This window comes from Abramis brama (assembly GCF_963993115.1).
Source record: "Abramis brama genome assembly, chromosome: 11".
Taxonomy (NCBI): Eukaryota; Metazoa; Chordata; class Actinopteri; order Cypriniformes; family Leuciscidae; genus Abramis; species Abramis brama.
This window is the reverse complement of record NC_139973.1, coordinates 7,735,675-7,751,098: the sequence shown is the minus strand read 5'-3', so window position 1 is coordinate 7,751,098 and position 15,424 is coordinate 7,735,675. Positions and strand designations below refer to the sequence as shown.

Sequence of the window (15,424 nt, the reverse complement as noted above, 5' to 3'; positions counted from 1 at the left end):
GAAAAGGTTAAATGGTCTTAAAAAATAGCCACGCTTGTACAAATGTCCTATGTATGAATGGGAACTAGTGGAAACGTTTGCTACTGCGCCCAAACAAAATCTTACCGAAAGCTAATTTTTTGAGATATCAACCTCAAATTTGGAACAACTTCTTTAGATTTATGGCTTTGATTTTCCCACAGTCTTAAAGTAAAAAAACTGAAAAAAGCACACCAAAGCTCATAACTTTTAACTGGCTGATGGAAAAGTATTTCTAAAAATGCATTCTAAAAATCTAAATAATTAATTCCCACAGTACCTCATTTAAACGTCTTGCGGCAGATTTAAGACCATGTATTAAAATGTAATGCCTAGCAGAAAAAATACAAATATTTAAGACTTTTTAATGCCCTGCGGGAACCCTATACTAAAATTGGGACACATTAATTCTTGCATACCGTTTAGGATGGATTGTATGCGACTTTCATTCGAGAATGATCTCAAACTTACTGCTCTCCTCTTCCTCCTCCTCCTCCTCCTCCTGGTCGAGCTCTTTAGCGGGGAGGAGCAGGTGTCTGTGGTAGGGGCTGGTGCTGGTGATTTGGCTCGGCCCCTCTAGGCTGGTGCTCAGCTGCAGTCTCCGCATGTGTCGAACCACTGCTGTCGCGTTGAATGCTTGCTACAAAGACAACAACAAACAATAACGGGCCTCTAAAATATGTTTACAAATTAGATTAATGAGGACAAAACTTCACTAAACATGATTTGTAGCAGCCTATGAAATGTATCATGTCTCATGTAATCAGTGTTTCAGTTGCAAAAAAACATTACTAAAACAGCAGCTTGTAAGCAACGTCACGTAACATTAAATTTACCTCAGGAAATCCATTCAAAGCCCATAGCTCGGTAGTTAGCTAGAAAAATTAACTCTAGTGAGGAGCATTTTGCTAAATATATGCAGTATATTACATATAATTATATTTTTACTTAACCAGTTCTTGAATATTTAATACATGTTTGAATAAATCCATCCAATGCAATTATTATAAAAACTGACTTATGTGCCATTTAAATGTTTGTATACAAATCAGTTGTTAATTTAAACCTGAAATATTATAGTAATGTACAAACTGATATGGCTCCCTGTATAATACAGCATTAGTTGTTTTTAGAGATTAGTAGAATTGTTTTTCCCTTTAAAAAAACTGACAAGTACTGTACTTGATAATTATCCGGAATTGAATTGAATCGAATCGCAAGCATGTGAATCGAAATCGAATCAAATCGTGAAATTTTGTCAATGTCCAGCCCTAATAAATATTCTTTCACCTAAAATACCCTATGTTTATAGCAAGTTCTTCCTGCCTATTTCAAAGAACATCACCAGGATCTGTTGGGATGGAATTGTGAAGAATTTAAAAGAATGATGTTGTGGGATTCTCACCTTCCATTTACTCTTGGCAAAGTTCTTCTTGATCTGAGCGCTGACAGACTCATGAATGTTCCTATCAAGAGCTGTGTCTCCGGAAATCCTTCAAAAGTAGAGATGGGGGATGGATTACAAAAGCAATTTTTGTGAAAAGATATACCGATAGTCAAAACATTCAGAACACTTATTTTTAGGTAATCCTACCATGGATGCTGTAAAGCCTGATCACATGTGTATCTCTGAGATGAGTCTTTCTCCATCAAGTGACCGATGAAATCCTTGGCTGGGATGGAATATGATCGACAATATGTTGTCAAACAACGTTCAAGCATCAAGAAAATAGAAATGGCCAGAATAGAGCTCAACAACAGTTTCAAGAAAGTGTTCTTCACTGTCTGCACTCCTATTGGTAGATTCTGCATCACGTCGCATTGCATGAAAACAAACTCGGCTCAACACCGTTGCGTCACTAATGGTATTTTTACTGCTGAAAACCTACTGTTGAGCTCTATAGGTGCAGGACCTGAGCTTTTCTTTCACGTCAAAGCATCTCAAGATAATGATACTGGATTATGATTACAATTACATAGAACTACCTGAGTCAGAGATGTCGTCCCAGTACGGAGAGTCAAACTCATACTCTGCTTTGAGAATCTGCTCGAACAGCTTGGCATCGTTTTCATCGTAAAATGGAGGGTAGCCACATAAGCTGCAAAAGACAATGCTTTGTAAGATCAGCTGACTGTATTTTTTCCCTCTTATGATTTGGCTACAAATAAATAAATATGAAATATTGATTTAGATTCAAATATGAATTTATGTTGATTCATTATACATATCTAACCACAAAATGGTATGAATGAATACATAAATAAATAAGGACTCACCATCAATACTAATAATTAGATAAATGAAATTAATATATTTGTAAATTTAAAATATTGACCATAAATAAACAAATAAATGAATATGTTGATTCATTACAAATATCTGTCTTTAAAATGGAATAAACGAGCACTGACAATAAATACAAATAATTAAAATGAATTCAATAAATTAAATAAATATGTTCGTAATTTAAGAATTTACCATAAATAAATAAATAAATAAATAAATTCCTATAAAATTAGCAATAAACAGTCAAACAATGAATAAATGACTGACCATACATACAAATGTATTAAATAAATTCAATAATTAAAATTCAATAAAAAATTATAAAATTGACAATAAATAAATAAACAAACACTCAAATAAACACTCAAATAAATACAAACATCAAGAAATGCTTACAGAATATAAGAAATCACTCCTATGGACCAACAGTCTACAGCTTTACTGTATGGTTTTTGTGCCAAGACCTCTGGAGCTGAATGAAAAAGTGAGAGGGAGGGAGGGAGGGAGGGAGGGAGGGAGGAGAGAGAGAGAGAGAGAGAGAGAGAGAGAGAGAGAGAGAGAGAGAGAGAGAGAGAGAGAGAGAGAGAGAGAGAGAGAGAGAGAGAGAGAGAGAGAGAGAGAGAGACGATTTCAGTGTTCGTTTTATTCCGTTTAGTTCACTTTCCTTTTAAGCATTGTACAGAATGAGGGCAGCATCAAAGAGGCTGTTTAAAAATGTAAACACTAGACATTGTGCAGAATTTCAAATGACTGAGAGCCTCTAAAAACATACACATTACCTTACTAAAGACGGTAAGAGAATTTAGCCCTCATTCATACCTACGTATCCAGGTGTCCCACAGGCAGTTGACATCACACTTCCTGAGTCCTCGATCTTAGACAGGCCAAAGTCACTGATCATAATATTGGAGTCCTCCTCTATACTGTAGTACAACAGATTCTCTGGCTGCACAGAAAGAGAATGAATTCATCTGAATTAATGCTGAACGTTTCCCTTGAATCACATTAAATCAAGTCATATCTTACTACATTTAATGCACAGCCATTTTCATATGCATAACCCTGTGTCCTAATCAGATGTGACAAACGATAAATCATATATCTTCCATGTTAAATGTACAATATAAAGTAGCCTACCGTTCAAAAGTTTGGGGTCAGTCATTTTTTTAAAGAAATTAAAACTTTTATTCAGCAAGGATACATTAAATTGATCAAAAGTGACCGTAAAAGCCTTTTATAATATTACAAAAAATTATATTTCAAATAATGTTATTTTGAACTTTCTATTCATCAAAGAATCCTGAAATGTTTTATTATGGTTTCCACAAAAATATTAAGCAGCATAACTGTTTTCAACATTGATAATAGTAAGAAATGTTTCTTGAGAACTAAATCAGCATATTAGAATGATTTCTGAAGGATCATGTGACACTGAAGACTGGAGTAATGGCTGTATGGCTGTTAATATTTCACAATATCACTGTTTTATGAAAAAATGCAGCCATGGTGAGCTATATACAGTATGTGGTAAGCGATACACTAGTATACCATTCCGAACACAGCCTATTTTTGTCATATTGCTAAGCATCGCCTACTGTTAAAATCTCATTGCTCTGAACAGCTGAATATTAAACATTAAATACTTTCTAATTGGCAGTGATTTTGTCCCTTTTGGCAGCATTTGGCTTTCACCGAGGACAGAAAAAACATTGCATGCTGAAAAATGTGTCATATTGCGCCTGCTTAGAAAGGCAGAGTGTGATTATAGGGAAAGAATATGTAAGCATTACCTTCAGATCTCTGTGCACAATGCCCATATCATGCAGATACTTCACTGCATCTAAAATCTGACGTATGAGTTTGCTGGCATCTCTCTCAGTGTAGAAGCCCTTTTCAACAATCCTGTCAAAGAGCTCTCCCCCTGAAACACTGTGAAGACCCACGCAAACAAACTGCAATTAGCACCTCCACTATAATGACATAAGCATTCAAGACACTGCAAATTAAACAAACATCAGACAATATCTTGGTTGGTGTGATCTTGAGTGGTGAGATTTTAAACTCACAGCTGCATGACCAGATACAAATGTGACTGACTTTCGAAGATGTCTTCCAGTGAAACAATATTCTCATGCTTTATTCTGAAAAGAAAGAAGAAAAGACAGCAATGATTAGAACTAGAGTTGTCAAAAAGTACCGACTTCGGTACCAAGTTGGAACCGAAATTTTAAAAATGTGACGCTTTGAGCGCTGTTGAGCGGAATCGGAAACACCTCTGATTGGCCATTCATCGGGTCATCGGATATGTCTGTGATTGGCTACAATGATCAGCGCTTCAAAAACGTGTTGTAAACATAGACAGTAAAAGAAATGGACACAGCGACCCCATAGACTTCAACGGAGAAAAGTGAAGTCAATTAGAAGCACTCACTTCCTGATGGCTGAGCGTACTGCGCAGACTCAAACTGAGCTTGACGACGTAGATGTGACGTGAGCAACCCGTCTGTCTTCTAGTAGTTGTGCCAAGAGAAATCTGAATCATTCCCTACCGAAACTTGCAGAGACAGAGAGTGTGAGTAGGAGGTGTCCATGAGCTAGGAGCAGGAGCGACTTTTGCTACGTATTCTGATTAATTATTTTGTCATTTTGCCTCCATGTCCCCCCGATTGCCCGCGAGTTTCTCCTCCTGTCCATACGGTAATCTCTCTACTGTGCGACAGAGAGTCGCGTGGTTATGATGCAATCGTCAGCCTATTTTTACAAAAACGGCTTCTACGGGGCCATAACGTAAGATACAAGGTAATGGAGCCTTTTATACATTTTCGTGTTTCTTTAGAAATAAATAATGGACAAATGGAGTCTTTAAACGCCTCAGATGTAAAGTTATTCGCTGTCAAAGTGACGCCAAAATGAATGGGAGTCAATGGAATGCTAACAGCAGGTGGGGGTCTGCTAATCAATGGCGGCGCCCGGGGAAGCTTCAGTTTTTTCCGAAACATTGGCCCCCTGGTTGTAAATACACATCAATGACGCTTAAAAATGACGTTTAAAAGCAAGCGTCTAGTAGCGGACTGCTTGTGCTTTCAAACGCTCCCGCTCCCGTTTTTTAAAACACTTTCAAACAATTCCGTGTGCTGTCAAATGCTCCCGCGAGTTGATCATTGTAGCCAATCACAGACATATCCGATGAACGTGTGAACACAATGGCCAATCAGAGGCGTTTACGATTCCGCTCAAAGCGTCACAATTTTACAATTTCCGTACCGAATTGGTACCAAAGTCGGTTCTTTTTGACAAGTCTAATTAGAACAGAAAATTGGCATTTAGACTTATCATATTCGCCTGACGAATTGCTAAATATTAATGCTCTAAATATCTTTTTATGCTCTATCATAATGGCTTTCCTTCCATCTCCCCTATTTTTATATCATTTTCTCAGTGTCTTTGATGAAGCTACACCGACAATACTGTAATCAGACATTAATAATATTCTGCTCCATCTCCATTTGACTTCCACTCTTTTGGTTTCCTGCTTTCCATTTGATTACAGTTTTTCACACCAATGGTGGAATTCTCTCTCTCTCTTTCTCTCTCTCTCTTTCTCTCTCTCTCTTTTTCTTTGGTTCCTCTCCTTCACAATACTGCTGCGGGGAACCTCCATACCATCTCAGCCTCTGTGTGTGCTGTTGCCCTGGCAACAGAGACACTAAAAATAGGACTATCTCCAGTACTCTTGACATTTCCAGTGCACACTTCTACGATTTCTCAAACTATAGCACATTTTTATGGGACGTATAGCATTTACAAGAGCTTTTCTTCTCTCAAAGAGCAATACAGCTCTTAAGAGGAAAAGGAAGAGACCATTCAGCATCTTGACTGCCACTTATTCTTAACACTAAAGAGTCAAGATCTCGGCAGCATCTGTCATGGCTATAGACATTATTCACAGCAGCGCCATCTTTGATTTTTAATGGGAATGAAAGCGAGGTTTTGAGGGATAGATATACATCTCTTCAGTGGAGACACTAGGGGGGCAAGTGAAGGCCAATCAAATCAAATAATGCGGGGCTTAATGTTAACTGAAGATGAGTGTGAATTTCAACGCAACACTTTTAGTTTTTTACAGTGAATGAGTGTGTGCGTGGTAAGATGTAAGTAGCTAAACATTTAATATTTGGCAACTTTTTTACGATGGAAATGTTTAACGACCATTACAGTGATGCAAACTACTCAACTTTTTTAATGTAATTTCGCCATTTTTAATTGAAAATATAACAAATCATGAAATTTGTGCCAATGCCCGGCCATCCCTTATGAAAAAATTATCTGGTCTTCAGCTGGTTTAGATGTTTGGCATGCCAGTTGCCCATCCTGCCAAACAAACCAATTTTGACTGTTTTTTTAATGCAGTAGTTCATGAGAGAGTCAGTTCTGACCTGTGTAACACAGCAATCTCATTCTCAATGCTGTTCTCCTTTCCCTCCAATGCTTTCTTAGGGATGCATTTAATGGCCACGAGTCGCTGGGTCTTCTTCTCCTCAGCCAGGAACACCTCAGAGAACGCCCCCCTGGAGAAAAGCAAAGATGGAGTTAGTGTTGTTGGACATTTAACTTTCCCCATTGGACCCTTACGTTTTTTATACATTGACTTGAGAGTACAGAGTAGAGATAACCCAATATATCAGCCAGGGCTGCATTTCTCAAAAGTAAATGCACCAATGGTCTCTATGATCTACTTAGGCTGCCAATACTTTTGATAAACGCAGCTCAGGCTGACTAATCGGACAATATTTGGCCATTTCAAGATGATCGACATCAGTCAATAATAATCAAATACAAGAATTTAAAAAAATATATTATTTTAATAATTATAATTGTATCATGTATATCAATTATATTAATTATCCATATACATTTTAAGAATTGTAAATATTCATTGCAAATGGTAAATGATAAAAATGGCAATTATTACATGTTCTAAGTTTGCCACAAATATATGATATAAATCTGGGGTTTGCCAGAACTGCTTATTTTTGTAAAGTTAGGAATAAAAACTGAGAAATAAATGTAAAAAAAAAAAAATGCATACACGTCGCTACCTTTCAAAAGTTTGGGTTCAGTACAATTTATTTAATATTTCTGAGGGAAGTCTCTTCTGCCCACCAAGGCTGCATTTATTTGATAAAAAAAACTGTAAAAACAGTAATTTTGTGATATATTATTACAATTTAAAATAACTGTTTCCTATTTTAATGGTTTTTTTAAGATTATTTTAAAATTCTTCACCATTCCTATGATGGCAAAGTTGAATTTTAAGCATCATCATTCTTATATGCTGATTTGGTGCTCAAGTAACATTTCTTATATTTATCAGTGATGAAAATAATTTGTGGAAACCATAAAACATTTTATGATTCTTTGATGAAATGTATTTAAAAAGATATTTTTTGTAACATTATAAATCTTAACTGTCACTTTTGATCAATTTAATGCAACCGTGCTCAATAAAAAAAAGAATTTCTCTAAAAATATGTAGGAAAAAATGGACTGACCCTGAACAGTAGGCCTAGTGTAACTCTGAACAGCTCTAAAAGTTAATGCACATATGTTTTTCTAAATCATTGATGGAAAAAGCAGGAAAAAAAAAAAGGTAATTTGTACCCTTCAGCGGTAACTCAACTCTGGCTGTTGTTCAACACAACAAAAAAGGGACTTAAACAGTGCTAACACCTTTTTCCTGTGGTATTTTTTTCTTTGTGTGTTGTTTGTGCAACATAAATATTGTGAACAGCTGATATTTTATCAGGTCATACTTGTCAGGTAGGGGAAGATGAAACAGAGTGCTGTAAGTCTGCACTCTCCAGAGGGACACAGGTTGTGCCAGAAAAAGACAAACAGCACAAGCTGTTTAATCATCCAAGTAATATTTCCATGTGTTTAGGCATCTATGTATGTTTTTGTCTCATTCAAGCATCCTTTCAGGTTTTTAGCCTTATATGCAGACAAACACATTAATTCTCATACTCTTCCTTAAACACAAAGCCTGTGTGTTAAAACAAGCACTGTCATGTATAATCTAGCTGCCCCAAACACACACTCCCTAAACTGCCTTCTTAATCACAGAGGGAGCAATTAAACACAATTTGCCACTAAGGAAAAGAGAAATAAACAAGTCAGAGAATAAATGACAGTAGAGGAAACTTCCACTTCCTCACTCCCAAGGCTACATTTCATATATAGCTGTTAAATTAATATATTTTTAAATATGTATCAAACTGTTCAAAATTACAATCTCCTAAATATGAATACAAATAAGTACAAGTTTTGCAGCACCATGATCTTAAAGAGGCCATATTATGGCCTTTTCCAAAGTCTTTTGGGGTAAACTAGAATAAGTTTTCATGTTTGATTGTTCAAAAAACACATTATTTTTCACATATTCCCAGGCTGTCAGTAACACTCTGTTTAGTCTCCCGGTTCCTCCTTCTGAAAAGCACAATGCGCTCTGATTGGTTGGCTGGACTAGTGTGTTATGATTGGTCAACCACTTCATGTTACGGAAATGTCACACTTCTTACCATAACTGCAAGTTTCAACACACTACTAACTCAACCAGGCCTTTTTTGGGGGGGTATGCCTTGAGCGAGATTTATTTAAATGAGGAATACTGCAACATTTTTTTTTTTCCCGGAAGAAAACTGAAGGCTACAGTCAGTCGAGGTGTTTCATGGAGTTGAAACAGTGTTCACTGATATATAGAATAACCCTTTGGAGTGCACTTTGTAACTTTGCAGACCTTTTTTAGTGCTCAAACAGTAACATTACACACTAAAGAAAGCTGAAAATGTAAAAAAGCATATAGGTCCTATTTAATAGTATAAGAATGAACTAAAATTAAATAGAACACCCTAGAAAACCACCTAGAACACCACCTAGAACATGCTAGCAACTGCATAATGATGCCCTGGGCATATTTACATATAATGATACATGTAAAAACACATTGATGTTTACATTACAATACAGTGTTTGCATTACATAAAATGTTTAAAAATGGTACAAGGGTGCTGAGAGACTTTACAAGGGTGCTGAAAGCATTATTAGATCAGCCAAAATTATAAAAATATTTGCAAATATTCATTTAAAACTCTCAAAATATGTGTAAAATATATTTTAAAAAAGGACAAAAAAATAACATGCATTTTGAGAATGACAGTAAAATGTGTCTGAATGTGTGGGCCCAGTCATTATGCATCATGTGTGCAATTGTCAGTATTTTAAAAATATTTTTAAATGCGTGCCTGTTTCATTGCATAACCCTGTAAGAGGATGATTTCAATTAAAAAGACCTTATGATATGTTGTTGTTGAGATAATACAAATAAAATGAAGGACTCCAATGACCTGGAAGCCACACTATATGAGTCATGGTCACAGCAGGGTTGTTTATTGAGAGAGAGCATCTCATACAGCGCTGCAGCTGTCAACAAACTTTCTACTGGACTCGTATCACAGAGTTATCAAAGTGCCTTAAGTGGAGTGAGGGGAGTGTGCGCGCGTGTGGGGGGACCAAAAGGAGGTCGGGAAGAAAGAAAGAAGAAAAGAAAGCGAGAGGAAATGAAGAGAGCGAGAGCTGTGCTGTTGCCGTGAGACATGGTGTAATTAAGGCCTCCCATGGCTTCCTGTGGGTAAAGGAGGAGGAAGATGGGAGAGAGAATGGAGATTAGGAAATGATACAAGACAGCCTGTGTGGGTGTTTGGGTCTGTAAATAAGAAAATTGTTTCGCAGAGACATGTAGCTGATCGAATGCCTTACATATGTTATGAGGCCAATAATTTCCCAACAGCAGCTAAAATAGATTGAAAAAATGCCCACGGTGTAAAGTGTTTCTTTAGAGAGAACATCTACACTGAAAGGAAAATGACAAACATTCATATTCATAATACATGAATATTCATAATTCACAATTCATATTTACATTACACTGTAGTGTTTACATTAGATCAAATGTTTAAATATGGTACAACTATGCCGAGGGACTCTTACTGGCAATTATTAGATTAGCCAAAGAGAATTCATTTAAAACTTTCAAAATATGTATGAAACATGTTTAATGAAGAACAACAATGCAAGGGCATTTTGAGAATTAAATTTGTCTGAATGTGTGGGCCCAGTCATTTTGCATCATGTGTATTTTAATCATACTGAAAAACATAACATTTTCTGAAGATACAGTTATTTAAAAATATTTTTGCTGCTTCATTATTGTTATGTCCTAGTGGCGTGGTTTCCAATATACATTTTGTTATACCCCTGCACCCCCAGTCCATCTCTGGTTCGTAAACTTTATGGGGGCTCGTCCAGGATCTAAAATACTCATCCCAAGACACTGGGAAAAAAATTGTCTACATATGTTCATTGGAACTATGGTTTCGGGAAACACTGACTCATTGAACTATACTGATAATGACGAAGCTTGCGACCATAGTTGGCTAACGATGCTTTTGGGAAACGCACCCCTGGGAAATAATCTGTAAAGCAATAATACAATCATTCAAAAAGTTAGTGTCAGAACACGGATTTAATGTCTCTCATTATTATTCAAACCCCAGAAACAACTCAATTTTGTGTCTATCATGCTTTGGTCTTCCACAATAAATTCTCAATTTAATTTAAGTACATTTATTGAATACCCTATCTTAAATTCGTTTTTTTCTTCAGCAAATATTGATAATTTATAACAAAAAAGAAAAACTTGCTACTTAGAATCACACAGACTCACTACAACAAGCTGTTATTAATAATTAAACAAAAATGCAGCATGAGTGGCCCTGTTTTCTTTTTTTATGGATGTCTTATAAAGGCATGTAAATAAATGTTTGGGGAGCTTTTTTGTAATTTTAGATTCCCTTAGAAAGCCGTATAGATTTGGCTATAACTACTGACTGAAAAAAAAATTCTGACATCAGACCAACCTGACGAAACTTGCTAAATAAAACTGGCTTCCTGATAAACTAAGCGTAGTCAATACAAATTCTCCTTTCAAAACATCGGCCTCATTTTGTTTAGGAAGGTTGGACAGCTTAGAAATTTCATTCATCCTCCTTCTGTGACATAAACTTTCATCTAAAAATAAAATATCTCATCCTGTCACTATAGCAACCAGTCCCCTTTGACCTCATATGCCCACTTTGTAAATAAGATGAGCACTGTGAGCGGCTGAGAACAAAACAGCAAAGTCAAATGTTTGAATTCTGTAAGCTTTGAAAGAGCACAAAGATAAACCGTACTCACATTTTTTTTCCTAAATATCCATATTTTCAACTAAACACTGAAAAAACACAGAAACACTATCACAAACCTGAAATACTAACCTCTTGTCTTACAAAAAACATACCTTCTTCTTACAGAAATAATATAAACAAACTGTTATTTTCATATATTAGTTAGCGCAATGTCTTAAGCACTTATTCATATCATGTCATAACAAAGTCTCCAAAGTACCACCGTTCTTCATTATGTTGTTAACAGTCATGTACATTTGTATAAACTGTATAAATTACAATATGGAAAACAAGCAGACTGGATACAACTGTTAACACAACTCTTAGCTCTTTTTATGGCTAGACAAAGTCTCTCAGTAAATGTAACATTTACATTTGTGTCGATTTGTAAATGTTCACCATGTTTTTAACCATCCTCCATTTAATCCATGGTCGCAGCTAGATAAACCAAAGCAGATACAATTTCCCCAGAATAAATCAATTGACTCCACTCAAAGAATTCACGGATAAACCAATTCCATAATCTACTTTAGAAAAGAGGCTTTCTGTCAACATTTACAGTTAAATCCTCTGAACAACGCCTTACTGGCAAACTAGTCATAACCGCATCAACGCTTTGAAATTAAAGCTGGGTTACAGGTTTGCTTATGCAGAGAAACCGTTCCATTTTGTGTCTATACTTGCATTAATGCGAGATTAATAGTGCAGAACATACAAAAGAACACCTTTTGATTAATGACCATACAGTGTGTGGTCTAAGAGTACAGAATGACAGAAACCTTTTGAGCAACCTTTCTAAAGATTAGCCTGCACATTTCCCACAACATTTACAAATACAGCTTCTGCATTTCTATTGGTACAACATACATCAAGAAGGGTCTCAAGGTTTTTGGACTTTCCCATGATATATCACTCTCTCTCTCTGTTTATTTCTGCTGATGGGGCAGACAGGTCCCAGCTGCAGCAATTTTGCCTACTACACAGTCCTCTTTAGTTCATTCAGCTCTCTGTAGAATTTGTTGTTTGCCGACAGAAGAAAACATCATGGCCTGTGGCTCTCAGCACAAAACTGAAATTGCTCATTGACATTGAGCACGTTTACATGCACACCAATACACAGGTAACTAGTTCATTGAAGTTTATTGAAATAACCCGATTTAACGGTTTACATACAAATCAATAACCTGGCAATGCAAGTAAACCGCGTTTACAAGACTGTATTAAAAAACAGGTTATTCACCAGTGGTGACTTCAAAATGTAAGCACAAGTTTTTCAAAATGTCAATGAGAGACTTGCACAGACTCATTCTCCTCTCATATTTGAAGTTTCTACAACTGTAGCACTTGTCCTTTGGCTGCCCAAGATGAGATCACATTTTTAATATTAGTTTTATATTAAAGTCTGTCTGAGTTTTCGATATATTTCTCCTCCCCTAGCGCGAAACACTCGCTGTGGCTGGATGCGCTTAAAGGCCCAATGAAGTGCCTTAGAACGTGCAGCTTTGTATGATTGTACAAATTTCGTTGACGTAAAACAGGAAGCTAAGGTGGGACATATTGAATGGCTCCTCCCCCTTTTCAAATAGCCAATAGCGTTTAGTTTACCTCACAGACTGCAAGTCGTACTTGACAGCACCATGGAAGCGAAATTCTAGCCATTTCATTCTTAACCAACATACAGTTGGAAATAAAACTTGAGCAGCCGAACACATCTCTAACCCATACTGCTCCGTGACGTGTCAACGGTCGCTTAGTAGCATAGGGAGCGGGACGCTTTAGATTCTAGCGAGCATTTGATTGGACAGAATTTCCGGTGATGTCATAAAAATCCGTGATACATTTTAGTGGAAGTGAGAGACTGTAAGTTTTGAATGCTTATGTCTCCTAAATGCAAATTTTGTCAATGTTTTAGAACACACCAGTTTATTCATTACCAAAAGCAAACATATTCATACTAAAAGCTAAAAAAACCACATACATTTCAGTGGGCCTTTAAAGCAACACTATGGAACATTTCCTCTGCGGTCCCCCTACAGGTTGGAAGCGGAATTGTCCATTACCGCTGTCGTAAATCATTTAGCCTACCGCAGCCTACTGTCGCACGCACGCTCGCTGTTTATCCAGCACCGGCTTTGCAATGAACGATGTCCACAGACAAGGTAGAGTATGATGCATGATTTTATGAAAGTATGATGTATTGCGACATCAGAAACGAAGAAAAACGAAATAATGACTATTGTAATGCTTGCCGTAAAGCTAGTCAAATTTGTAGTTTTCTTATGTCTCATTAGAACTACAGAAACGCGACCCGATCTGGCAATCTTACATAGTGTGGTTATAGCAGATAAAGGACCGCAAAGCGGAGGAATAAGTGCCTTTCACCCTGTTACGACTTGATGAACCACTGAAACGATTTTGGAAACATTTTAAGGTAAAAAATGTTACATAGTGTTGCTTTAAATCTGCCGTGTAAGGATGCTTTCCTGACACATATCACACATGTGCACTTCAATAAGCCGACAGAACCTAAGGTGTTGTCGCTTGGTTTATTCTTAAGCTGTTTATGATCTTACGCCGATAAAGGAAAATGGTTACATGCGTTTACATGACCACACGTGTTGTCGGCTTATTAAGCATAATCGGTTAAAGAACGTGCATGTAAACGCAGTTCCATTTGTACACTAACTGCACAGCTCCAGTCCAATGCAGAATATAATACATGCAGTCATAGAATCAAGCGGCTTGTCTGCAGACATGTTCACTGACCGTCTGATGGATGTGACAAGCAAGACTGATTGGCTGGCTTGGATAAAATTGTCTGCCAAATGTGTAAATATATAAATGTAATGTACTGCAAGTTCCAGAAGTCGGGGAGCACACAGGTTTTTATCAGTTTGGTGAGAAACAATTCACGTTTGCAAGATACTTACAACGGCCTTAATTTATTAAAAGAATTTGTGTAAAATCATTCTACTGTAAATTGTCACATTAAATGCAATGCACTTATTTATGTAACACTGTGTCTACACTAGAAGCGACCAATGTCACATTGCTTAAGGCTGTCAGCACTGGAAGTGTCGAAACTGAGTGTCACCTCAAGGCTTGACTTCAGGAGCAGTCACTTGTTTCCTACTTTATTTAATCAGAAATACATTAAAAATGACGTTGTGTGAGCTATTTTATAACCACATTTATACATAATGCAAGTGTTGCATAAAATCATGGTTAGACTGTTTGAAAGTTTAGAGTCAGTATGATTTTTTTAAGTTTTTTGAAAGAAGTCACTTATGCTCATCAAGGATGCATTTATTTGATCAAAAATACAGTGGAAACAGTAATTTTGGGAAATATTATTTCAGTTTTAAATGAATGTTTTCAATTTTAATATCTTTTCAAATTTAATTTATTGAATTGAATTCAATATTCAATGAATTTTGAGCATCATTACTACAGTTTTCAGTGTCACATGATCCTTCAGAAATCATTCTAATATGGAGCTCAAGAAACATTTATTTTATTATTATTATTTATTATGTTGAAAACAGATGTGCTGCTTAATATTTTTTGTGGAAATTGTAATACATTTTTTCAGGATTCTTTGAATAGAGCAGCATTTATATGTAAAAGAAATATTTTAACATTATACATGTCTTTACTGTTACTTTTAATGTGTCCTCGCTGATTAAAAGTATTGATTTCTTTCAAGAAAAAAATCTCAATGACCCCAAATCTTTGAACGGAAGAGTATAATGTTTCATAGCAGACAATTAATGAAATTTGTACATAAATAAAGTAAAAAGGTTCAAAAGGGAAATTCACCAAAGTGGCTGGAAAA

The 15,424-nt window shown here is 36.2% G+C and overlaps 1 protein-coding gene across 2 annotated transcripts in view; it reads right to left on the bottom strand.

The window, feature by feature from the left end:
- camk1a (calcium/calmodulin-dependent protein kinase Ia) overlaps positions 1–15,424 on the bottom strand; it is a 29,171-nt gene that overhangs the window by 7,025 nt on the left and 6,722 nt on the right. For both annotated transcript variants that reach the window (XM_084128398.1, XM_084128399.1), the window contains exons 3-11: positions 6,742–6,873; positions 4,372–4,446; positions 4,096–4,234; positions 3,125–3,251; positions 2,702–2,777; positions 2,005–2,117; positions 1,613–1,691; positions 1,424–1,511; positions 490–658 (exon numbers count right to left, since the gene is read on the bottom strand). In XM_084128398.1, coding sequence (XP_083984524.1) covers positions 490–658; positions 1,424–1,511; positions 1,613–1,691; positions 2,005–2,117; positions 2,702–2,777; positions 3,125–3,251; positions 4,096–4,234; positions 4,372–4,446; positions 6,742–6,873 — 998 coding nt within the window. The remainder of the gene's footprint in view (positions 1–489; positions 659–1,423; positions 1,512–1,612; positions 1,692–2,004; positions 2,118–2,701; positions 2,778–3,124; positions 3,252–4,095; positions 4,235–4,371; positions 4,447–6,741; positions 6,874–15,424) is intronic.